Raw genomic sequence first — 24,658 nt, 5'->3', positions numbered from 1 at the left:
AATTATCTATCAATTAATTTTTTTAATATGATATTCTTGATATTTGTCATATAAATCCATAATCAATTATTTATTATTATATTTAAAATCCCACATTATAAAGTAGACCAAGTCACAGCATGAATTTTTACAACTTGCATTGCCTACAATGTTGCTTCTCCTATCCTAATTTATCCCTTATATTATTCATTTTGTTGGGTATAAAAAATTATATTTAAGACCTAAATGAGTAAAAAATGACGAAATATAAGACGAAGCGACCATAGAATATAATAGCCATCATTATTGTGGAAGATATTAGACAGAGGATTATCAGTGTTAATTTATCTCGTTCTGTTAGTTCATGCGCGTTATATAGATTATGGTGTATCCTTGGCCTGTCGAGGGAGAAACCACTAGTTGAGCACTATTAGACTCTACGATTTTGTTTTATTAATGAAATTTACATTTACTAAAAAAAAATGAAATAGGATTTGGAATAGTAAATTCATTTCGCTAAGGAAATGGTGCACATGTTATACAGTTAGAACTGATGAGAGTGACTAAAACTGTCCAACTCTAACTTGAACAAGAATGATGAAATGAAATACAAGCAGCCTTATATACATCAAAAATCAAGACAAGAAGATGGTAACTACATTGACATTCAAATACAAGTAAGAAAGAAGCAGCAAAACTGTCACAACCAATTGTTCTTAATTGTAAAATCATGGAAACGGAAAGAAACCTCTCCAGCAGTATCCCTTCCCAGCATGATCGCCGGCCCATCACTCCCTCCGCTCTCACCTGATTCTCCCTCAGTTGTTTCCCTATCATCTTCATCCACCGCCTGTCCCAAACGAATCTCATCCGATGGCGGGCCGGTGGATGCTGCTCTTTCCCTGATTCTGCCCACATTGTCCAAGTTTGCTCTTCTGTCCCAAAGGAACAGGTGCATGATAATGGGCACCCTGGCGTGGCGGTGCAGAGAGAGCTTCTGACTCAGTGAAACGGTGTCGAAGCATTTGATGGCACCCGTTGGAGAAACCATCCAAGGCAGCACTTTTTGGTTTGAGATTCGGGACACCACCAGCAGCCGGTGGGCTCCGGTTGCCTGCTCGTGGAGATTGCTCAGACCTGATCGAGCTGAGGGCACGTCATCATTGCCCTGAATGACTGATGATATGTAAATGAATCCCTGTTTCGTGCAGTAAGGTTTTGTTAGGGAAGTCAATTGTAATTATGATCCCGGACAAATATGGTTTTGAACATATTACCTCTTCTGTTCTGCTGATGGCAAAACCAAGCTTCGTGTCTGTGTCTTTGATCTTAATCTCGACCGGGATTTCCCCTGCGAGTGGGGAGAACCACATACGAACCGCTCTTACAACACCAATGTCGACACCATGGTAGTCCTCAAAACCGTACAGGCTTGTGTTTGCAAGATTCGACAAGTCCGAGAGTGAGCTAGCATTCACCGTGGCAGATGCAGTATCTCCAGATATCTGAACCACAACAGGAATCAAACACTCCCATACTATGACATATTATTAAAGACGTCTGTATTACTTCCACAGAATTTGTGCTTGGAAACATCGATCCGTTACCTTGGTAAGAAGTGATTCTGTCTGAATGTTCATGAAGACAACGGGAGCCCCTGATTCCTGAGAAGCATTAATCCAAGCATGGGCTCGTGCAAGAGTGTCCTCAAGATCATTGTAATGAGAACCAGCTCTGTCGGAAACTTTAGGCAAGAAGAGAATGGAGTAAAAGCTGCTTGAATTGGGGACCAACAGCGTCTCGTGCAGCTTTCTCTCCCACGGATACGAGACGTATCCGTCTTGAAGTGGAGTTCTTTCCAGAGTAGTAACCATCCTTATGGCCCTGGAAGCTGGTGGAAATTCAATGATCAGAATATGATTAATTCTTACCAAACTCAAAGTTAGATAGTACTCATGTATTGCAAAGAACAAGGCTGTAATAGGCAAGCACAAAGCTAGAACTGGTCCGAAATGGGGAATGACCTTAGAGAAATTGACATGCAGCATAAATGAGAACAGTAGACCAAACAATACGGCTGGTGTGTATATATGACTAGCTTTTGAACTAATTAACTTCACTGTGTAATTGTATTAGAGGATGACATTTCTAGCCAAATTATGTGACAGCACTTCACACAAGCTTTTAGAATTTCCGGAGGATTATTGAGAAATTAACTCGGTCAACACAGCTATTTTATCTCAATGATGGGCTCTTATCTCCATTTTCTCCCTTTTTCTTGCTAAAAACAAAGTCTTTAAGGATCATAATTGAGCACAAAAAATGTGATTGGGAACACGAAATTAGAAGTATGATTTCTATCATATATTAATGTTCTAAGTGTAGTTACAATAAAAATTTGGATAAATTATAAGATTCTATAAAGTTTGTCATTCTTACAAATATTTTTTATTATTTAAAAAATTATAAATACCCCTAAAATTAACGAAAATTTTACGAAAGTTCATAATGACAACCCATTTCAAAACAGGAATATTAGTTAGAAATCCGTTAATCTAAAAAACTATTTATAATTTTTTAAATAATTAGTAGGTATTTATAATTTAAAAAATCTCCAAAGTGATATTTGTAATTTACCCTAAAAATCTTTCCTACAACCATTCAAGAATATTGTAATAGATGAAGTTTATACTTCATATGATGTAGGATGTGATTCAAATAGATGAATGGATGGCCGTGACATGAGTTAGAACCCCTTTTAATTAAAAAGAAAAGATTTGTTAAAACTTATAAGTCGCAAGTGCACCATCACATATACTATATCAATGTAGACACAACCAAAAAGGAAAAAGAAATTAGCGAAGAAGTGGAGACTTATTGGGCTACGCCATGGTAAATTATACCAAGATTCATAATAATGTTCAAACCCGGACAACATGGTTTCCCACCAAACAAACGAACGAACCAAGTCGTGTTGCAGACAGAAAGATGCAGCAAGAGTGCAGAAACACGCTACAAATCCAAGAAGAAAGGAAAACGAAAAGTCAAACCCCACGTGCAGATATTTTCGTCCTCCGTACCTTGCAAATTCAAGCACTCGCTCTCCGTCCGATCAAGAAACCCGACGGCGTAATTCGGGTCGTTAATGGCCCGCAAAACGTACTGCCTCCGGCCGAAGAACTGGTCGCCGGGGACAATACACGCCTGCAGTTCCGCGAAGTCGTCGGAGCCCCTCCTGACCCGGACTTGAATGGAGGTCTCCTTCTGCTTGAAGGAAGTGTTTAGGATCTTCTGGACGCCGGATTTGCCGTTCTTGAAGGGAGATTTTAGGATCATGTTGCCGATTCTGATCTCCTCGACTATGTCGCCAGTCTGGAGCAAGCTGCCGGTCCACTCGTCGGCTTTGGAGGTGCCGTTTAAGCAGTGGATGGAGAGGACGAGGGGGGAGGAGGAGGGTTTTGCGGGTGAAGAAGAGAAGCGGGAGCTGTCTGATGAAGAGGATGAGTAGGGTGATGCATCCATTGGCATCTCCGTTGTTGGAAAAAGATGGGAGTGGTAATCTGCAGATTGTTTGTATTAATCTTTGTGGAGAGAGAGATGATTATGAGTGAGAAAGTCAAAAATGGAGGAGAAAATGATTGGGAGCTGAATTTTGTTTCAACCAACTACCATCATTTCTATCTTTGTTTCAGCCTCAGCCAACTAGCAACATTCCCAGTTTTATTTTTATTTTTTTACTTTTTTCATTTTAGTTTAATTTGTGTACATTCAACTCCGATCATGTTTACTTCAAATATGTGATAATTAAATAATATAATTTAAATGAAATTTTACGTGTGATATAATTATTTAATTTTATTTACTTCACTGAAATGAAAGTGTGATTCAGAGAAATGGGCTAAAACCACCACGTGAATTTGGTAACACAATTATATAAATAGTATGAATATTATCAAGCTTTTGTTATAATAACGAGTTTCAATCTAAAGAAATAAATATTGGACTAATATATATTATTAGTCTAATCGATATATTATGTCTACTGCATCACTGGCCAAACAAATCCCGAGATTATAGATAGGGGTGTTTGCAAAAATTTATATTTTTCAGAAGTGTTTATTTTTTTTAAGTGAATAAGTGATTAAAATGTAAATTATTATAATCTTACCTAACTACTCTAGTAGGTAGATAGAGAAAATTTTGAAATATACATACATATACTCAGGACGAAAATATCATAAAAATTTTCAATTTCTTTACAAAAGTATATTAGGGTGTGTTTGGATTGATGTATTTGGATTTGAACGAAGAATTTGGAGAAAGGATTTCAAATGACTCCATTTGAAAGGAATTTACAATTCATTCATATTCGTCAAAACTTAGTTCAAAATTAAAATGAAAGGATTTGAAATCATTTATATTTTAAATTATCCAAACATATTGAAAGGATTTGATATGAAGAATTTGAAATTCATGATTCCAAATCCTTCAATCCAAATACAACCTTAAGTTATAATAAGTGTTTTTTTTACTAGCTTACAACTTTTAGGCTAGATTAAGAGAATCATACGTAAAAGGGTAAATTATAACGAACTTTTCAAATATTTGTCATAATTATAAATACTTTTTTTTTTCAAATTATAAATATTCCCCTAAAATTGCAAATACCATACTTGTAATATTTCAAACTACGAATGCTCTATTTATAATTATGATAAACCTCAAGAGAGCCCATTGTAATTTATCCTAAGTAAAATTTGTATTTCCAGACAACTTTATTTGGCTATATTTTAAAAAGCATTTAATTTTAAGGAATAATTAAACTGTCTTCCCCTAAGGTTTGGTGTAATTACATGTAGACCACTTGTAGTTTGGAACATTACATCTAGCACCCCTGAGATTTGTTTCCGTCTAACAAATAAGCTCATATGTTAGTTAACATTCACGAAATTTGCTGACATTAACAAAAAAAAACATGAATAAAAATTTATATTTACATTCAATTAGCTTATTACTAATTTATTGTATGTTGAATACTTTTTTTCTCACTGAACTATCCTTAAAACAATAAAAATATACGTCCTGATATGCATTAGCGTATGAAGAGGTATATGGCTAAATTGAATATAAAAAGATTTATTTGATCTGCAATAAATCAGAAATAAGTTAATCGAAGGTAAACATAGATTTCTATCCCTTTTTTTTGTTAATATTAATAAATTCGGTAAATTTTGATTAACGAAAAACTTATTTATTAGACGGAAACAAACTTCAAGAGTAAAATTACAAAAAAGAAGAGTCTAATTATCTCTAATTTTAATTTTTGTAAACCCCCATACTCATACATTACACGTCAACGCAAACTACGGTGTTGCATTCAGACTAGGACGACAAAATGCTCCTAACATTATAGACACTTACGAATACCCTACCAACGCAGTTTTCACATTAACAAAGAGAATCGAACACTCAAACTTCTAAATAAATGAATTTACTTTCAAGTCTCATACATTACACGTCAACGCAAACTACGGTGTTGCATTCAGACTAGGACGACAAAATGCTCCCAACATTATAGATACTTACGAATACCCTATCAATGTATTTTTCACATTAACAAACAAAATCGAACACTCAAACTTCTAAATAAACGAATTTACTTTCAAGTTGTATTTAACGAATTAATCAAACTTTTTGTACAAAAGAGACTAATCAAGAACTTACTTAATGTCTAAACCAAGATAAATAAATTAAGTTTCATACTCTTGTAATTTTCAAGAGAATTTTCTTAGTTGGTCCAACGCTTTTAAACTAATCTTTGTTCTAACTTCAAATTGTGCAACAAGTATTACTTTATTACTTTTATTTATATTAATTTATCAATCAACTTAAATTATTTTACTATATAGAAAATAAATAATTTCGTTTAATTCATATGATTACGTGTATCGTAAAGAAACAAATAAAAAATTTAGAACAAGTTTGAATTTTTTTAAAATATGGATTACATCAATATCAATACAGTATTATTACAATAAGCTCAAGTGCCCACACATTTGATTGAGTTTTTGTTACATTATAAAAATGGCCACATCTTAAAAACTATAGTAAATTAATAATATTAATTTTGATTAAACAAATCTAAAGCAAAATCTTAAATTTTCACCATAATTAATAATCAATATTCGCCATGATTTTTAGCTATAGCCAAAATATTTGCCATAATTTTGGTCACACTTGCAGAAACAACTGTTAATAGCCGTTGCGAAGCCGTAGTTAATTTATATTCGCTACGATTTTCTTTTTTTGGCTATAATAATTAACCGTATTGAAAATCATATTTTTTTCTAATACTCATACTCATAATATCAAATTTATTCATAAAATCTCGATTTTAACACTAGACTTGAAAAAAAAAAAAAAAAGAACTAGAAAAATACCCATTACAATAAGAAATTTAGACAAGTCAGAATAAAGAGCAAAGAAGTTTCAGTAAAGTTGACTTGCAATATATCCGGAAGTCCACTTAAGTTAACAATTTCCCAGGTCCGGACAAAAACTCTGCTTTCAAATTGTCAACGTGAAAATCGTCAAAAAATAAAAATAAAAATAATTATAATACATAAAAATCCACTCTTAAATTCTTAATAGTATCCAATATATATTTTATTTTAAATAATACTATGTCGTATGCATTATATATTCTATAAACTATATTTAAAATTTTAATGTATTTATAGAATTAAAATTTTTAAAATATCAGGGTCGAATTCTATTCTAAAATAATTATTTATTAATAATTAAAGACTATAAATTATTAATTAATGATTGTTACTCATATTCAAATTTTTAATTAAGATGAATTGATTTTGAGTTATTTTTTACTACAAGTCAAGAAGCATAGAAGAGGAGATAAGGCATATGGATAATATCTTCTTGACCAATTGTTAGGCAAAATCTAAATCAAGATTTTTCCAATAGCACCAATGCCTCATTCTAGAACACGTCTATGGCACTTATCGTTGAAGGCAAAATTACAAAATTAGTGCCACAGTTTAGATTGATTTGAAATTTGACCCCATATTTTACGAAATTTTAAATCTAATCATATGTTTTGTTACAAATTGCAAAAATTAGGCAAAATTATGCAAAAAAAAGAAGGCCTCTTTACCTACTTACACTTATCCGATTTAGGTTCGAGCACAGGGTATCATCACATTGCAAGTACTGTGTGATTGAAACACTCGTTTGAAACTGTAGAACAATCCCATAACAACTTTAATACTCTTAATTTGGGTCTAACTAAACTCAATTCTGACTAGAATTTTCTGGTTTTTCTTTACGATTTACGTCTAAAACATGAAACTTGTGTCTACACAAAACAGACACATAGTTATACACACAAAACACTAAATGCAACACTTCTTCGTGATACAAATTATGAAGCAGCAGAATGGGGGGCTGAGATTAATATGTTCTGCAACTCTTGCTAATAAACTCCTCCAGAATTCTCTCAACTCTCATAATAAATCATCTATCTGGGAAGGTTGTCGAAAGAAGAAATATATATATATATATATATATATATCTTACTGTTGCATTTATATTCTTATAGGAAAAACTTCCTACATCCATCTCTTTAGAGCAGTTGCTTCCCTGGACCTGGCAGCAGGTCTCGTCCGGCTTCGATTTTCTCCACTGGAACTATGCTTTGGTTTCAATGCGGGAACTGCATTGGGTGTGTGATTCAGCGATCTCTCTTTCAGAGGACTTGTCGCGCGTGATTTCTGTCGTTGCTCTGCAAACGTAGACCTCTTGAACTGAGCATGTACTTTCTGATCTCCCATTGAAGTTTTCTCGTTACTCTGGATCGATATTCCTTGACTTTTGACTGCCACAGGTTGTGTTCGGTTCCTAGGAGAGGTGTCTGAATCGGAAGAAGAAGGACTGGTCGTACTGTCCATGTCGTAAAGCACGTTTTCTGCCATAACAGGAAGCTGCTTCATGTTTGAATTTGCAGATGAGAACAATGGTTTCCGTAGCCGCGTTAGGCTCATCACCTGGTTTCAGTGGCACGTTACATGTAAAACACGCAAAACATCCTAATAGAACTTTGATCAATCATAATACGGAACGAGCTGTTAAAACCTATAGCTTGGTGAAATAGAACTTTAACTTGATCTCCTACCTTCTGTTCCAGAATCACTATGTCCTTGCGCAGTTTGTTGATGATCATATTCTTCCTCCGAACGAGATCTTCCAATTCTTTGATCCTCTGATTGGCACAAACGAATACAGATAAATAACTGGAGAAGTTTCAAATTGATCCCACATCAAATCCTAAAAGTTGAAGAATATAACCTTTGGACCAAAAGCTTCCGACGACTGAATGAAAGTAGACAACTTGTTACTGGTGACATCCTTGTGTTCGGATTCCTTCTGCAGGCTACTGATATCATGTTCAATTGCCAAAGTATCCAACTACAAGAAATTATGTCATAATTAAAATTGTGAGTTAGCATTAGCCCATAGAATATCTGTCACTCACACAAAGTTAATACGTAAATATTCACCGGCAAGCTATACCTGAATATCAACAGAAGAAGTAACACTGGGAGCCCAATCTGACAAGTCAGACATGCGGCGCTCCTCTGGTTCAACCACATCAGCAAGTGGATATTTAAATACCTCATCTCCTTTCGGTTCTTTGGCTGAAGCATTTTCCTAGAGAATAGAAGCAAAAACCATTAGCACTTGAACATTCAGGTTCCACCAAAAGTATGCTGCCGGTGATGAGGTTGTGTGTATTATACCGAGGCATGGTTTGGTGGCAGTTTATGATGTTGGCATGGCTTACAACCGCAGTCTGTCCATTTTGTGACAGAGATATCCACTACAGTCGCAACGTCAGGCTGATCCTTGAAGTAATTCATCTGCTGGCATAGATTGTCCAGCTTCTGTTGCATGCTGAGGAGCACTTGGTCCTGGGTAACAATTTATGCAAGAATAAGTACATATTACATCAACATATGTATCTTCTTCTTTTAAGTAAGTAAATGACATGAGATCAGCTCATAGAAAAAGGAAAGGCACTGCACATATCCTGTATGATAAAAACATCAATCAAGTATGTCCCAAGTTCATGCCAAAACAGAACAATCCAGAACAGGTTACTGTCTGTTGAGCCCTGCGGTTGAGCAGTCCGAACCTGCAACTCAAGCGTAAATGTAATTTCTTGTGTTGTTCGGTCCCTTTTGCAATGGTCAGTTTCGGGATCAAATCCAAATTCAGGTTTTAATAAAAGCTACCATTTGTTACTTTTCAATAATTAATTTGTAAATTTTATCCTACCGCAATTATGTTAACTGGTCATAACTTTTGGGCAAATTGCAATAAGCTCCCGGAAGATCTAGCATAATTATAAATATTCTTCGTTGTTTGAAAAATTATCAATAACGCTTGATTTTAACGGTTGTCCAACAATTAGCCTAATATATTAGTATCTCTAGGATTTTTATTCATTTTTTGTAGTGAACCAATCAATTTGCCCTTGCGGACCCTAAATTATTAATTTTACTTTTTCTAAAATTTTTTAAAATTCTTTTATGAACTAAATAGACAATTATTTTACAAATTTTCTAATTTTTTTCATCCACATCGTCATTTTTTTTTTTGGGCAATCTTTATTATTTTTCTAAATAAAAGAAACAAAATACAACAAAGACAAAATTGCGGATTTCAAACTTTCATACCAAAATTACATAATTTCATAAAATATCAGGAACATTATGTCAAACTTCATATGAAGTCGTTTTAATTTACCCATAATCTTTTAATTGATTCATTTACCTTAACTATGAGGCTAGTTCTCTAATTCGGCACAATATGCATTTTCATTAATTATAAAACTGTAAATCCAAACGTCATAATATTTGTTTTAAAAATCATTTTTCTCGTAATTAATTATGCAATTGTTGAACCAATTTGGGACTTAAAAAAAAAAAAGAATCAAATAAACAAAAAAGAAATAAGTTACATTTTTTAAAGAAAATCAACTGGAAAACTTTAAGAAGTGCATAAAATTCCTTATTGAGAAAGGGGGGGAAAAAAGAAAAGTAATTTGGATTAAGTGCTTTTAATACAGAGCATTCTGGTGGGTATTTAATGTATAAAGAAATAATGTAATTAAATCAATAATTAAGGGTGAGTTAGAAGAAGCACAAACCCTAAGTTCAACTGATTTTCGGAGCTTCGAGATCTGCTTATTCTTCCTCGAATTAATAGCTGCCGCCGCGACAATAGCCACAACCAGAACACGTTGAATTGGTGTGAACAGCTCCCATGCCGCCGCCTCTTTAGCGGTGAACCCGCCGTTTCTACCGATGGTTTTAGCGGAGGTGGCTTCCTCGGCTCCGACAAGCCGGCCCTGGAGCGACACCCAAGCCAGCTGCCTTTTGGCTCTCACCGGCTTAGAGGGGTGGGTAAAGCAGCTGGAGAGGCGGCGGGGCGACGGAGAAACTGAGGGTGTGAATGGGGTTAGAGAGACGAGCGCAGGGGGCAGAAAGGCGGATTCCTGCTCGTCTGTTTCTTCCATGATTGAAGCCGCTTTCGATCAAGAAAATTTAGCAAGTATTTCTTCGAAATTCTGTTCTGTTTATTTATGGAAAATGTAAAGTTAGTATGAGAATTTTGTTGAAAAATGGTTTGAAATTTATGTATTTGAGAGGGAGAGTGAGAGAGGTGGAGATGCTTAGGCAAAGACAGCAAGTGGCTTTGGAGCTTAGCTAGCCGTTGGGTATTTTCGAATTTTCTTTTTTGAAATTTCAAATTTTTTGGCATTTTATGGAGAAGAAGGATGCTGGATTTCAATAAATTACAATGGATTTTTTAAAAAGTTGTTATATTTATAATTATTTTTTTATTAATTTAAAAAGTGATAAATACGTCTTAGTATTAATAATTGTCGAACAAATACTCTTCGTAATAGTTCGTTACAGAAAATATTTGTTAGACGGTGATTAATTTAAAAAATATATTATAACAAATTTTAAGATAACTCGTTGTAACTTACTCTAACAATACCAATCATATAAAAAAACAAAACAAAACTTAGTCTAATAATAAAAAAAAAATACCAAATTATTTGTTGCGAAAAATTACTATAAGCTATATTTGCTTCTATTTCTACTTGAGGAGTGTTTACGATAACTTTTGCTTTTCTGCATAAATAATTTGTAAATAAAAAAATAATATTTAAACAGTAATAAAAGTTGTGATCATTTACAAATAAAATTAAAAGTGAATAAAAAATTTAGTTGGAGTGTCTAAAAGAAAAGGGCTTAATATCTATAATTTTACTAATAAATAATAAAAGTTAGTATGAATGTACTTATAATTTTTAACTTAGGTTAATTTAATTTAGAGCATGTAGTATTTTATTTATTTATTTTTATGTTGGTAGTCATGTATAATATACTAAAAAAGTAGCTCATCTAATTACCAAAAGTAACTTGAGATAAAGTAGCTAAATTAAAGAATTGAAGGAAATAAAATTAGGGCTAATTATACTTAAACCCCCCCTAAAATGTGAATTATACTTTCTTTCAAAATAATTCTGAAATTAGAACCCCCTTCTGTTAGAACTTGGACGAAAAATACTGGCATTAACAAAATAATTGTATAATTTTAATTTATCTCTTATTTAATTATAATGATTTTATACATGTGAAAAGAAAAATATAATAAGATTAACATCACTCTGTATATATATGCTATTTATCCTTTTATAAGGACAAAAATATATATGAAAAAGTTAAATGATTGACGAAATTAAAAATTTATATAATTATATATTGCTTGCTTCATATTTTCCATCCAAACTCTAACGGAAGGGGTTATGTGTAAATCGAAAATTTTTGGAGGGGTGTAAGTATAATTTTAATTTTTTTTCTGGAAAAAAATATATTTTAATTTTTTTGGAGAAAGTCTAATATAATTAACCCTTAAATTATACAGAAAATACTTATTATTATCTGGGTTAGTTCTTCTATTTTTAAACTAAGAATAGATTACAATAAATTCGCTTAAAGTTTGTTATAATTACAAATATCTTTTATTGTTTTAAAAAATTATAAATACCTCTTTAAAGTTTAAATTAATGGTTATTTAATTGATATCCTTATAATGGGCTATTATGGGAGAATATTTAATTATATAATTATCAAATTTTTGTGGGTATTTATAATTATAAAAAAATTTAAAAAGAGTTTACACATTAAACTAAACTCATCTGCCTTCGCTTACTGATTTCCAAACAGGCAATTTATCCAAACCCGATTCCAGTGTAAAATGCCATGTTGGGCATATTACGGAAGCCCAATTCATTACACTGACAGAGCCCGATTACGAGAAGTCGTGAGTTTTGCACACAGAAATTTAATTTGAATCTCCATCTAAATGAGACTTGGACTCCTGCCATTTAAATAAAAAATTAATAATCTAACCACCACACAATTGTACCGATGCTATTGACTGCAGATCATAAACCATAATTTTTTTTTATTCAAATCAAATTCATTCACGAAACAGTGTTATATATTTATTTTTTATAAAGAGTAATTTGTTAATTTTCTATATCACAGGAAGATAAATTGTTATTCACCATAATATCATGAAAATGTTGTTCTTTTTAAAATGTAAATCAATAATATAATAAATAGTTCAAATATAATCGGGATTAATATTTTCGCACAGAGCACATAATAAGAGGCCGTGCTTTATTTGCCCCATCCCATACTTGGTGGAAGCATTAATAAGGATAGGTTTGCTAGTGTCTACGCTGGTTTCGGAAAGAGGCTATTTATCGACCACGTCGGACTGATCCAACAAAATGCGACAGCTAATCTTGGAGTCAACAGCATGTAATGAATGTTTTGTGATTGAATGCAACCACCCACGCAACCAGATATATGTCGGATTGAAGTCACTATTACGGCTTCTATTTCATTTCACATATACTAATCATGTGTAGAAATATTACGTTATTAATTTTATTTTTAAAAAAAATTTATACACATAATATATATATATAATAAAATAGAAGATACAATCCCGTTATATGTTCCTTCGTCCTCTCTTAGCTCAAAAACTTGACCATCAAACTGTAATGCAAGAACGTGAGTGTTGTGATGTCCCCTTCCAGCTCGGAGTGAGTTTGGGTAAATCAATCTGATCATATAATGATGAGTGAATTACACTTATCATGTGATTGACATGTGAGAATGATTAGTCATGGTAATGAGATTGGTTGAGACAGAAACCTTGGAAGACTTTTGTAGTTGTAGGATGTAAAAGAAGGCATTTTAATGTATGAATGAGGAAGCACAAGAAACCACATATACATAGATTGATTTATGCATACATCTACTTCTAAATAATGACATCAGTAACGAATGGACTTTCTGTTCTTCGGACAACCAAAATGATAAGTTTCTCTCCTCTTGATCTCTATAATTATCGTCATCCATTGCCTTCTCTATTCATCTCACTCGCTCTTTTTGTTTTTTGTTTTTTTCTGAAGAAGCATACGCTAACACTAACTATGGAATCCTTTGATCTACAGTTTCGTTCCGGGCGAGCAAGAACATCTCACATGCCTATCAGAAAGCGTCTGAAAAGTTGAAAGAATTTCAGAGTCGGTCAAGAATTGATACAATGGCATTGCTTTGTGAACAAGTCACTCAAAAACACATACCTGGACTTGTCTTTGAAGATCCTTAATGTAATCGACAGCCAAATCCAACATATCAGCTGTATTGGTTTGCTGAGAAATAATAAACATGGTGTAAATTTAGACAGCAAAGAACTAAGAATTCCACATACGTACTAGGAACAGCTTTTAGTACCTTCTCCATGTTCGGGACAAGTTCTTGCAGTTTCCTCATTCGCTCACTAATCTTCGTTCTTCTCACCTGAAACAGTTACATCAAATTTCTCAAACTCGATTCTCATTTTTAACAATAAATCAGGGAAGAAACAGTGATTAACGTTTCCGACGAGTTTATACCCTTTCAGCAATGCTGCGAGGGTGAGTAGCACAACCCCTTTTGGCTCTAATCTTACAGGGCACTGAATCTTGCAAAAGTTTCTCCATGGCTGATAACTCTGCCGAACTTGTTGGCAAACTCAGGTGGCGAGATAATGGTGTCGTGGACCGGTTTCCACCTTCATTGTTCTGCTCATTACAATTGTTTGTTTTTTCCATCAGAAGGCTTATGTCACAGCTGATAAAGACCAAACCATTTGGATTGTTACAAGATAGCTAAACCTGATCGTCTGAGTCGTTTGCTTTTGGAAATGTTTTGCTGTCATTGTCCACCAGCCCTTTAAGGAAATCATCGGACAAGTCCCAAGGATTCATCGGGAAACCTGGGATGTAGTCGCCATCGTTACCACGATCTTGGTCGAATTGTCCGTCACCAGGAGTTATTGAGGAGTTCCTCGACGAAAATCTTGTTTCAGTCTTGAACCTGCTCGTGGAGGAAAATGATGCTTCTGCATTAGCAAGACTACCAGCTCCAAAATTCCCGTAATCCCTCATTGCACCAAACTCTGTTCATTGCTAAAACATTTGAGCATAGTGTCTCCAACTTTCTTGAAAAGTAAATTGGCAACCGAAGATTCTAACTCATATGAGTTAATGCATCATGATTAATTTATAATTCAGGCAAAATAACTAATTATATAACGAGTGTATTATACTTATTTCGTGATTGATTTGATAATAATATATTTAGTTTGGTTAAGAATTTTCCAGTGTGAACAAAGAATTCCAGCTCAATGTAAATTCATAACTCTTTCTCTTGCCCCACTTGCACGAAATACTAATTATCAAGATTTGAATTTTCTATTTCAAATCAGGTCGAATTTTATTCATTTAATCCGTGAATAAATTTTTTTCTTAAACAAAGGATCAATTAACTGGATCCCTTTTCTTCATAATACTAATTATTTTCTTAAATAAAATGGATGAGATAATTTTTGCATACTCAAAATTATATATTAATCGAAACAGGAAATATAATAATATTTAGACCAAAAAATTCAATTTTACAATTATATCAAGCTTTTTTCCGATATTGAACAAAATGCCAAGAGAAGCAACTCACAAACTATAAATAGTAAAAAAAAAAAAAAAGTTACCATTTTCGATGTTTATGTCGTCAAATAGTCCAGCTGGCGAACTGCTATGCCGAATGAGATTAGAACTGCCATCACCGCCGCCTTCCATCTTCACCGGCGCCGCCCCACGATTCAAGACCGTGTCACCTAACTGTCTGGTGTAAGAACTGCCCGTAGCGGAATTCGCAGCATCAGAGTTAGGATTCTGATACATCACCGAAGAAAAGTCGTTGCTCTGCTGCCTGCGCAGCTGCTGCTGAGGTTTCTCCATCCGACGCTCTTTCTTTCTCGGCGGCAAAAGCTGCGACTTCCGCTGTGATTGCAGAGTCGTCACATTCGGGCTGAAAAGCTGCTCAAAATCCTCCGCTCCAAATCCACCGTCGCTGGCTGTAGCGTTCAGGAAGCTGGAAAAATAAGAACTCGGGGCGGATCGATAGCGCGTCAATCCAGCGCCGCCCGTCTGCATATTTTGAGGAAATTGCTGCTGCTGCTGCTGCTGAAAACGACTCATGAAGTTCAAAGGAGTCAAGAATTCTGGCTCTGGAGAGATAACAAAGAAGAGAAATCACAGGGAAAGGAGATAGGATAAGATTGTTTAGTGGAGAAAGCAAAGGGTGAAGAAGGGAGAGTATAAGCGTATGAATGAATACAAAAGAGAGAAGAAGAGAACAAAGAGCAAAAGGCCAGAGAGAGAGAGTGTTTGTATAGACGTACATGTGTGGGTTTTTGGTTCGCAACTACTTTTTTGCTCTTACTTTGAAAAAGATTGCTTTTTTATCCTATTTCTGAAAAGGGCTCCATGAACTGAGCCCCGAGAGGGGTGGCGGTGATGGTGGTGGCGCCAGACTCACGGTGGGTGGAGAGAGAAAGAGAGAGAAAGCTGAAAATAGTGAAGCCAATGGGAGGTCAGGTATACGAGAGATCTCGGCCCCTTAGCCGGGCGTTTAAATCTTTTATCGCAATTTAATATTAATGGTACGGACAAATCATATAATATACGTATGAGTATGATATCAAATACGATAGTCTGAACGAAAATTCTTTTCAAAGAGAAAGTTGAAAAGTAAAAATAAAGAAAAATTGCACCGGGCACCCTTTGAATTTTCTTTACCTTGCTAGCAAGTAATGTACAATATGAATTAATGTTTTATTTTTTATTTTATTTTATATATATAAGTAATATAAATTTCATATACATAATACATATATAGTATGTGATATGAGGGTTGTGCCTTAATTGGAATATTAGTAGTGTAATAAATTGAGAGTGGCACTTCTATTTGGATTACAGTTTACAGTTGAGCTTTTGATCACTTTCATGTTTTAACGGCTGGTAATAATTCTTTTCTTTTTATTTTTCAAAGGGTTTAATTAGCAGGGAGATAAGTTGAGAGTGAAAAAGTAAAAATGTATAGTTGGAGTTATTAATTTTATTTAAAATATTTTATCTTTTAAATACTTATTGAGTTAAACAAGCAAAAATAATAATAATATTTTATACTATTTACAAAGAAAAAAAAAAAGATGTTATTGACACAAAGTAACGATTTTGACACTATTGTACAAAATTTTTTGATCTAAAAAATATACTTTAACTATATTAATTTAACTGTCCAATTAATATATTTTATTTTATTTAAAATATATTTATAAAAAAAAAAAAAAAAAAAAGGATTTGGATGCCTATCAATTACTCTTAAGGTAGGTGGTTGAGAGTGGTGAACTCTAGACCCCTCTTTTCTACGTGTAATTGAGTGATTAGTTGAACAATTATGGGTATGAAATAATATTTAATTATAAGCTAAATCGAGGTAGATTTCGTGATCTTTCAAAGATTATTAAACTAATATCATTCCATTACCACCCTACATCTGTACACAAATTACAATATTTTAGAATGTTCTCGAATCTTGTCATTATTATGCTTACACATCTTCTTCCCACATATGTACATAACATTAAACATTTAAATTTTATTGCATGCCTCAAGAGCAATCGTTCTAGACATTATAGTTTTAATTTTTTAATTTTCATTATTATTTTTTAAATATTTGGTAATAACTAAACGTTGTTTCTTATATATTATAAACTATACTTTTCTCGATTGTCGTAAACTTAGACTAATTTATTGTTTAATATTTTGTTAGGAATAAATTTATTTTGCATAATAAATATACTCAAAAAAGTAATCTGTAATAATTATTCTACTTTCAATAATTCGCATATAATCAACATTTATTCAAATTGTTTTAAGAATATATATTTCATTATTTAAGTGGACTAATTATAAGTATCTATATATGTTTGTACAAATAAAATAAAATATATAGGTGTTTGTGAATTTTATTTTTATTTTTATTTTGAGTTTGATTTAGTATCTTGGCTTGTACATGCAAAGCAGTGGATTATAATGAAATTAGTGTTGGCTGAAAAAATAATCCAATAATACATATTAAAACATGTTATGTACTTATATAATTTTAGTGATTGTAAATTGTATACGTCGTCACTCGCGGTCTCTTAAAATTAAATTTAATTATACAAATTATGGGTCGAAGTCAATGAATATGATAAAGAATATAGGAGGTGTTAAGAAAATACGATGCGAAAAAATAGGGAATGTTGCAAGAACAACCCCCCTCTATGGATGCGGCCTATATGATAAAAAAAGAGATCAATGTTTGTCTAAGATATTGCATAAAAGATACGAAATGTCATTAAAGCAAAAATACGAGGTATTATTAAATAATGAGAAAAATAAGAGGTACTGCCCAAAAAATACGAAGGCAAACACAAAGTATCGTCAAACAGTGAGAAAAATATGGGATACTGAAACTCGGAGAATGCCGAGCATACAAAACAAATTAAAATTGTCAAATCTACTGCAGATCCTAGGAAAAATTTCGCTGTTTTTTAGAGAAAATATAGAGAAATAATCCCCGAAAATATCAAAGAAGTAAAGATCTCTCAAGAAAATTTTGTAAGAAAATCCCCTAAAAAGGTTTATCAATAGCCTCTAAAAAAACAAAATGGAGACATCTCTCTCGCTGGTATTATTCTTAAATAAATATATTCGTTGTATCATCAACACCCCTTAAAAGAGTATTTGTAATATACCTTAAGAAATGTGTGAAATTTTTCTTCAATGATTAAAAAATATATTTATAATTTTTCAAAAAATAAGAGATATTTATTTAATTAAACCTAACATCAATATATATATATATAGATACAATTTATCATTAAATTCAATACAGTGATACTCATCAAAATAAAATAAAATAAAAATCTCCAAATTCGTAACCACTTCTTTCAATAATGGGCCCAAAGTCATAATTTCATGATATTTGCTAAAATTAGAAATTATTTAAATCGGACTTATTTTTCAACGAAAATAAATAATGGCATTGTCTGTCGGTGGTTAAATCGGTCGAAATTGCGTAAATGTCAAATATGTATGCAACGGTCCCGAAATTTGTGAAAAAAAGTTACCAGAAAAATGGGGGATTCAATAATCATTTGATTGCGATTGGTCGATCCGCTGGGCAATGATCAATCCACGTGTGTGTTGTTGATCTGTAACCGGTTGAGATTATTAAAAGTTCGTGATTTAATTAAAAATATATTATTCTAAGCTATTAATGTTGGGTTGAGTATAACTTATTTTTACCAGATTAATTTAATAATTACGAGTTTATTGAAAAATAAGTAGTCGTTTTCTCTTTGTGTTTATGTGAAAATGATTTTTTTGACTCTTATGTGATTTTTACATCGATCACATATATGTTTTATTTTTTTAACGAAGCGATTATATATCGTTATATTAAATTTTGAAATTGAATCGGAAGCTACAAGTATTATAGTCGAGGTCAATTAAATTCCTCGAAAATGGAGGAAGAATTATTTATAGTTTAATTTAAAATATCTCTTATTCGCTTGTAATTAATTTACATATTTGAAAAAATAAATCCATAATTGGACACATTAATTAGTTTTAAAATGAGTCACTGACTCACTTCTAGTGATGGATGTAGGTGGGGGCCTGGTGGGCACTTTGAATACGACACTCTAATAAATTGAGTCGTCAACTGCTGTGTAATAGAATTGAATTAATTATATTTAATTAATAATTTTTTATCTAAATTATATTTTTTTAGTTTATTATATATTAATTATATAATTAATTTAAATTTGATCAAATCTGAAGAATTTAACCTGATTTGAATTGACAGTCAATCCAGCCCGAAAGTCGGGTTGTTCCGCCGTCAACGCTACGGCAGAAGGACTTCATGTCCGTCTATATTGATAAGTCAATTTTTTTTTAAATATATAATCTATTATATTATTTAATATATTCGATTAAAATTTTAATTAATTTTTAAAAATTTGAGATCTTGCTATTTCAAATTATTCTTTTTAAATAAAAACATTAAGTTAAAAAATAAAATTTATTTTTCTTTTAAAATTTAGAATTTATTGAGAATATTTAGGCCCAGTACATCTCAAACAGATTGAGTAATAAATAGTACAACATATAACATGGACCGACAGTCATATATACCTTGAATTATCCATATATGAGGCCCATGTTTAGGCCCATAAGCCCCATACAATAAGTCTTTAACCCTAGTTTTTTAAAGAACTAGATACGGTAGCACGCAGTATTTTCATGCATAATTTAAAATAATATTTTTATTTTATTAAAACTCATAGTTTTGTTTATTTATAATAAAATTTATTTATTGTCTTATAACATCATATACATAAATTATCTAGAAATTTTTTTAATGCAGTAATAATCAATACTAATTTACTCCAATTAACTTAAAAATTGACACTTTTTGTAGAATATATGTTATATTGATAGTGATGATTATATATACATGCAAAATAAATACTAATATACTACTTCGATTTCAATTAATAGTAAACTTAGACAAAATGAGAGTAAATTTAATTTTTTAGTAAATGTAATTGCAGCGAATTAATTATCTAAAGGAGGTTGACTAAGCAGTTAATTTAACACGAGTTGAGAAGTCAAAGGGTAATTTTTGACGTTATAATAATTTGATGTAGTGGTATTAAAATTACTATTTTGAGTCGATAAACCGTCTTTCCTTTATAATAGTATAGATAAGGTAAAGCTACATGGTCAATTAATTATTAAATTTAAATATTTTTCATCACATTTATATTATATTTGAAAAGTAAATTATAACCAACTTTCGTAAAGTTTGATATAAATACAAATAGTTTTTTATTATTTAAAAAATATCAATATCGATCGTCTAATAATTAGTCGAATCCATTTAGTTGATCTCTATTAAATTTTCATTATTTTTTTTTATATATGTGTTGTAATTGGGTCACTTTGTAATTGCAAGAGCATTCATTAGATTTTATTTCACTCAGCCCACAACTATGTGTTTAATTTAATTTGCATGAAGTATAGAGTATAATTAGAATTATTTTGTGGTATTATATTAAAACAATAATTGAGAGTTAGTTATATAATATTATTATTTTATATTGATATGAAAGTTCGGAAGAAGAAATTTGAATTCTTACGTGGGACGGTGGGGCACGCGAAGCACACGCCACCAGTTGCGCACTTAGCGCCCTGCTCTCCTATTTATATTCTTCTTTTAATAATTGAATAGGTGCCAGAATTTTATGTCTTTGATATCTCAGTTTTATAATTATAAATATTCTTTTGTTTATTTAAAAAATTATAAATACTTATTTTGAAATTAATGATTATCTAATAAGTATCACTCTATAATCATAGTTATGAGGAGGTATTTGTTATTTGGCTGTTAATTTTATAGGTATTTGTAATTTTTTAAATAACTAAAAAAGAATATTTAGAAAATGGCAAATTTTGAGAGAGTCTCCAACTTCTATGTTCTCACTATCTATAAATAAAGACACTTAATTTTTATTTATAATTTATATGCATTTAGATTTTATTTTTCCTCTATATTATCCCGATCTTTTTAATATATTTTCTTTGAAAATCATTTATTTTTATGTTAAGGTATTATCCTTTTCTCTTTAATTTTCTCTCTCTGTTATATTTAATAAAATATGTTCATTTCTCGTGTTTAAATAGAAAGGAATAAAATAAACGTATACAATCGAAATTTTGGTAAAATTATTTTTATATATACGATCGAAAATGTAGTATGGTGTGTTTAATACAATTGTGTATTCGCTGAAACGACCAAATTGACAACATAGATCCAAAAATAAATAAAGCCCATTCAGGCTCACAAGTACACAAGTTAGTGGGAGATATTGGATGAAGGAGACGTGCCCGCATAGCAGAGAGGATAGATGTCGTTCGTAAAGCAGTCCTCGATATATATACTCTAACATTTATGAAAGTCAAGGTGACTGTTCGTAGACAAACTCGTATATTATATAATATCGACCCATAGAGTAAGATATAACTTGAGTGTCAAAATGCTCATGTCGAGTCTAGTCCGATATCTCTTTGTTGTGCAGGTCACAAGCTTGTTCTCATCCCCTTCGAATCCAAAAGTCGACCTTTGGAGATCAGATATCATCACCGCATATATCTTGCAATAAAAGAAAGTTGATATAGGAACGAAGACATCAAATAATTAAATGATAATAGAGTAAACTCTTACTCAAATTAATTATATCATATAAATATATTATATTTATCATATAATTAGTTTAGATCAAACATAACACCGTTTAAAATAGAATTTTCCATAATAATGGACATATACATAAGAATTTAAGCACATGGGGGTGACAACTCTCACATATATGTACTCGCATGGCGCACCCACACGATATATAACCCTATGCCAGCCAGCCAACCCGCCCCTCGATGTGCATGGTATTGCAGTGAAGCAACCCTCTCACATGCAAAACTCTGTAGAGAGAGAGAGAAACTGAGGTTTAGAGAGAGAGAGAGAAACTGAGGTTTAGAGAGAGAGAGAGAAACTGAGGTTTAGAGAGAGAGAGAGAAACTGAGGTTTAGAGAGAGAGAGAGAAACTGAGGTTTAGAGAGAGAGAGAGAGAGAGAGCAAACACCAACTCATTAATGGCTACCACCTTCTTCTACAATATATTATTCGTCACACTTCTGTATCTAATTTCTGTATCTAATGCCTGCCCGCCGTCCGAGAGGGCAGCTCTCCTAGCCTTCAAGGCTGCCCTACGCGAACCTTACTTGGGCGTTCTCAGCTCCTGGAAAGGCAAAGACTGCTGTCACAACTGGTATGGTGTCAGTTGCGACCCGACTATTCACCGGGTCACCAGCATCGATCTCCGGGGCAGGTCCGAGGACCCCATTTTCGCGAAGGCCCATCGAACCGGGTACATGACCGGGTCCATTTCACCGGCCATTTGCCGGCTGACTCGACTTTCGAGCCTGACGATCGCTGAATGGAACGGCATTTCCGGGCCAATCCCACCTTGCATTGCTTCGTTGTCTGCTCTCCGGATCCTCGACTTGACCGGAAACAAACTCACCGGAGAAGTTCCATCCGAGATCGGACGATTGCGGCGGCTCGCCGTTCTGAACTTGGCAGATAACCAGATTTCAGGGATTATACCACAGTCACTGACAAACCTATCATCTTTAACGCATCTAGATCTCGCGAACAACAAAATTTCAGGGTCTATTCCGAAAAATTTCGGCAGATTGAGAATGTTGAGTCGGGCTTTACTCAGCCAGAACAATTTAATCGGGCCGATTCCCATTTCAATCTCGCAGATCAACAGACTTTCGGATCTGGACCTTTCTCTAAACCAACTCTCCGGCCCGATACCGGCTTCGTTAGGTAAGATGGCAGTTCTCAGCACATTAAATCTGGACGGGAACAAAATCTCCAGCCCGATTCCACCATCTCTGATTAGTTCGCGCATTAGCATACTGAACTTGAGCAGGAACGCCATAGAAGGTTCCATCCCAGATGCTTTCGGGCCGAGATCGTATTTTTCGGTGATGGATCTATCGTATAACAAGCTAAGGGGAGGGATTCCAAAAACTATAACTTCGGCGGCGTTTATCGGGCACCTTGATATCAGCCACGACCATCTCTGCGGCCCGATTCCGCCGGGTTCGCCCTTGGATCATCTTGAAGCGTCGTCGTTTGTTTACAATGATTGTCTCTGTGGGAAGCCCCTTAAAGCTTGTTGAAGTAGTTTTATTGGTTTTGCGTTTTCAATTTATTTAGTGACTTAAATCCGTTTGTTTCAATGATTGCATAATTTATTTCACAACAAGTGTTTATATTATTTGAATTCATGAATTCCATAATTGATTATATAACTAATAATTCCTTCTTGCTTGCATTTACCACATTTAGAGAAAACGAAATTTGAGACGTTTTGAGTATACGGAGCGACCACCAAGCATCATAGTCGCCATCATTGTGGAAGATATTAGACAAAGGATTATCAGTATTAACTTATCTCGTTCTATTAGTTCATGTGTGTTATATAGATTATGGGGTATCCCTTGATTTATCGCGGAAAAAACCACCAATTGAGCACTGTTGTACTATATGATCTTGTTTTATTAATAAAACTTACATTTATTAAAAAAAAAAAAAAACTAATAATTCCATCTTGTGAAGTAAACCCTCATTCATTATTTTGCAATGAGACTTGTTAATTATCCCATCTCAGGCCTGCCCAAACTTATATTTTTGTCCTGATTACATGTTGATTCATATCAAATGGGTTGGGTTCAATATGGATCGGGTAGTGGTCGTAACTATTTTTTTATATTTAATATTCTGAAAACTTCTCAATTTTAAATAATAATAAAATGACAATATTTTTAATAAAACTTGTAGAATGAAAAATAACCATCTATATTAAAGATTTATTTATTAAATTATAAAATGAAAAACTCGTAGCATATACGAAATACTGCAATTTTCAAAACTAATCATGAGATGAATAATTCTGCTTAATTTCTCCATCATTATTTGTAGAATTGAAATTGTGGATTTTCAAACATAATGATAATAGTTATTAATTTATCTGTATCAATTGTACATATTATAAATTATTATTAGATATTGTTATACGTTCATTGAAATTCATAATATAATCAAAGATAGAAAAAGAATTTTACATAGTCACATATGAATCGCAAATCTTGACTATTTTATAAAATCATTCACTTTTGTTCGTCGTTAATTTGAAAAATGTTAATTTACTAAATGCACTTTGAAAATTTGTTTCTTATAAAAATGCAAACATTTAGAAATGTAGAAATAGTCAGTGATATAAATACTACCAAATAAACAATTAAAATCACGTGTTGGACATATTTAAAATCCATCATCAACCCACACAACACTCATGCTGCAATAAAATTTAATTGAGCTAATTCAAACCATACTCGATCTGTTTTGATAAATTTGTTTCTTACAGAAATAATGTGAAATAAGTCAGAAAAAATGGAATTAAGTTACTGATATGTAGTCAATTTGATCAACAATAAATC

General features: G+C 32.7%; 4 protein-coding genes across 4 annotated transcripts; 1 reads left to right on the top strand and 3 right to left on the bottom strand.

Annotated features, from left to right (window-relative positions):
* Positions 1-469: 469 nt before the first annotated feature.
* On the bottom strand, positions 470-3,672 carry LOC105171077 (uncharacterized). Its single transcript, XM_011092089.3, has 4 exons — positions 3,060-3,672; positions 1,587-1,870; positions 1,257-1,484; positions 470-1,177 (listed from the first exon to the last, which is right to left on the bottom strand). Exons 1-4 carry the CDS (start codon positions 3,505-3,507, stop codon positions 680-682), a joined length of 1,458 nt encoding a protein of 485 aa, XP_011090391.2. The 5' UTR covers positions 3,508-3,672; the 3' UTR covers positions 470-679.
* Positions 3,673-7,204: 3,532 nt separating this feature from the next.
* LOC105171076 (inactive rhomboid protein) lies at positions 7,205-10,791 on the bottom strand. The gene is made up of 6 exons (XM_011092088.3): positions 10,205-10,791; positions 8,793-8,963; positions 8,566-8,703; positions 8,341-8,460; positions 8,168-8,254; positions 7,205-8,039 (listed from the first exon to the last, which is right to left on the bottom strand). Exons 1-6 carry the CDS (start codon positions 10,571-10,573, stop codon positions 7,605-7,607), a joined length of 1,320 nt encoding a protein of 439 aa, XP_011090390.1. The 5' UTR covers positions 10,574-10,791; the 3' UTR covers positions 7,205-7,604.
* Positions 10,792-13,352: 2,561 nt separating this feature from the next.
* On the bottom strand, positions 13,353-16,104 carry LOC105171166 (transcription factor bHLH130). Its single transcript, XM_011092192.3, has 6 exons — positions 15,181-16,104; positions 14,306-14,589; positions 14,045-14,212; positions 13,884-13,949; positions 13,733-13,801; positions 13,353-13,648 (listed from the first exon to the last, which is right to left on the bottom strand). The coding sequence occupies exons 1-6, from the start codon at positions 15,668-15,670 to the stop codon at positions 13,595-13,597; spliced, it is 1,131 nt and encodes a 376-aa protein (XP_011090494.2). The 5' UTR covers positions 15,671-16,104; the 3' UTR covers positions 13,353-13,594.
* Positions 16,105-21,993: 5,889 nt separating this feature from the next.
* On the top strand, positions 21,994-23,398 carry LOC105171075 (uncharacterized). Its single transcript, XM_011092087.3, has one exon. The coding sequence runs from the start codon at positions 22,238-22,240 to the stop codon at positions 23,336-23,338; it is 1,101 nt and encodes a 366-aa protein (XP_011090389.1). The 5' UTR covers positions 21,994-22,237; the 3' UTR covers positions 23,339-23,398.
* Positions 23,399-24,658: the final 1,260 nt, after the last annotated feature.

The sequence above is a fragment of the Sesamum indicum genome, linkage group LG9, assembly GCF_026168435.1.
Source record: "Sesamum indicum cultivar Baizhima isolate 11 linkage group LG9, ASM2616843v1, whole genome shotgun sequence".
Lineage (NCBI taxonomy): Eukaryota > Viridiplantae > Streptophyta > Magnoliopsida > Lamiales > Pedaliaceae > Sesamum > Sesamum indicum.
The sequence above is the reverse complement of the archived record's forward strand: the minus strand, read 5'-3'. Positions and strand labels throughout refer to the sequence as shown.

Bases quoted from the DNA above. Each gene is read 5' to 3' on its own strand.
- LOC105171077 (XM_011092089.3), bottom strand. From the start codon at position 3,507: ATGCCAATGGATGCATCACCCTACTCATCCTCTTCATCAGACAGCTCC. The intron at 1,871-3,059 runs GTACGGAGGACG...AATTTCCACCAG, and splicing joins CGAGTGCTTGAATTTGCAAG to CTTCCAGGGCCATAAGGATG. The intron at 1,485-1,586 runs GTAACGGATCGA...GTTGTGGTTCAG, and splicing joins CAGAATCACTTCTTACCAAG to ATATCTGGAGATACTGCATC.
- LOC105171076 (XM_011092088.3), bottom strand. From the start codon at position 10,573: ATGGAAGAAACAGACGAGCAGGAATCCGCCTTTCTGCCCCCTGCGCTC. The intron at 8,461-8,565 runs GTATAGCTTGCC...AATTTCTTGTAG, and splicing joins CTTCTTCTGTTGATATTCAG to TTGGATACTTTGGCAATTGA. The intron at 8,040-8,167 runs GTAGGAGATCAA...CACTGAAACCAG, and splicing joins TAGTGATTCTGGAACAGAAG to GTGATGAGCCTAACGCGGCT.
- LOC105171166 (XM_011092192.3), bottom strand. From the start codon at position 15,670: ATGAGTCGTTTTCAGCAGCAGCAGCAGCAGCAATTTCCTCAAAATATG. The intron at 14,590-15,180 runs GTAACTTTTTTT...AGCAATGAACAG, and splicing joins CGACATAAACATCGAAAATG to AGTTTGGTGCAATGAGGGAT. The intron at 13,950-14,044 runs GTATAAACTCGT...TAACTGTTTCAG, and splicing joins CTCGCAGCATTGCTGAAAGG to GTGAGAAGAACGAAGATTAG.
- LOC105171075 (XM_011092087.3), top strand. From the start codon at position 22,238: ATGGCTACCACCTTCTTCTACAATATATTATTCGTCACACTTCTGTAT.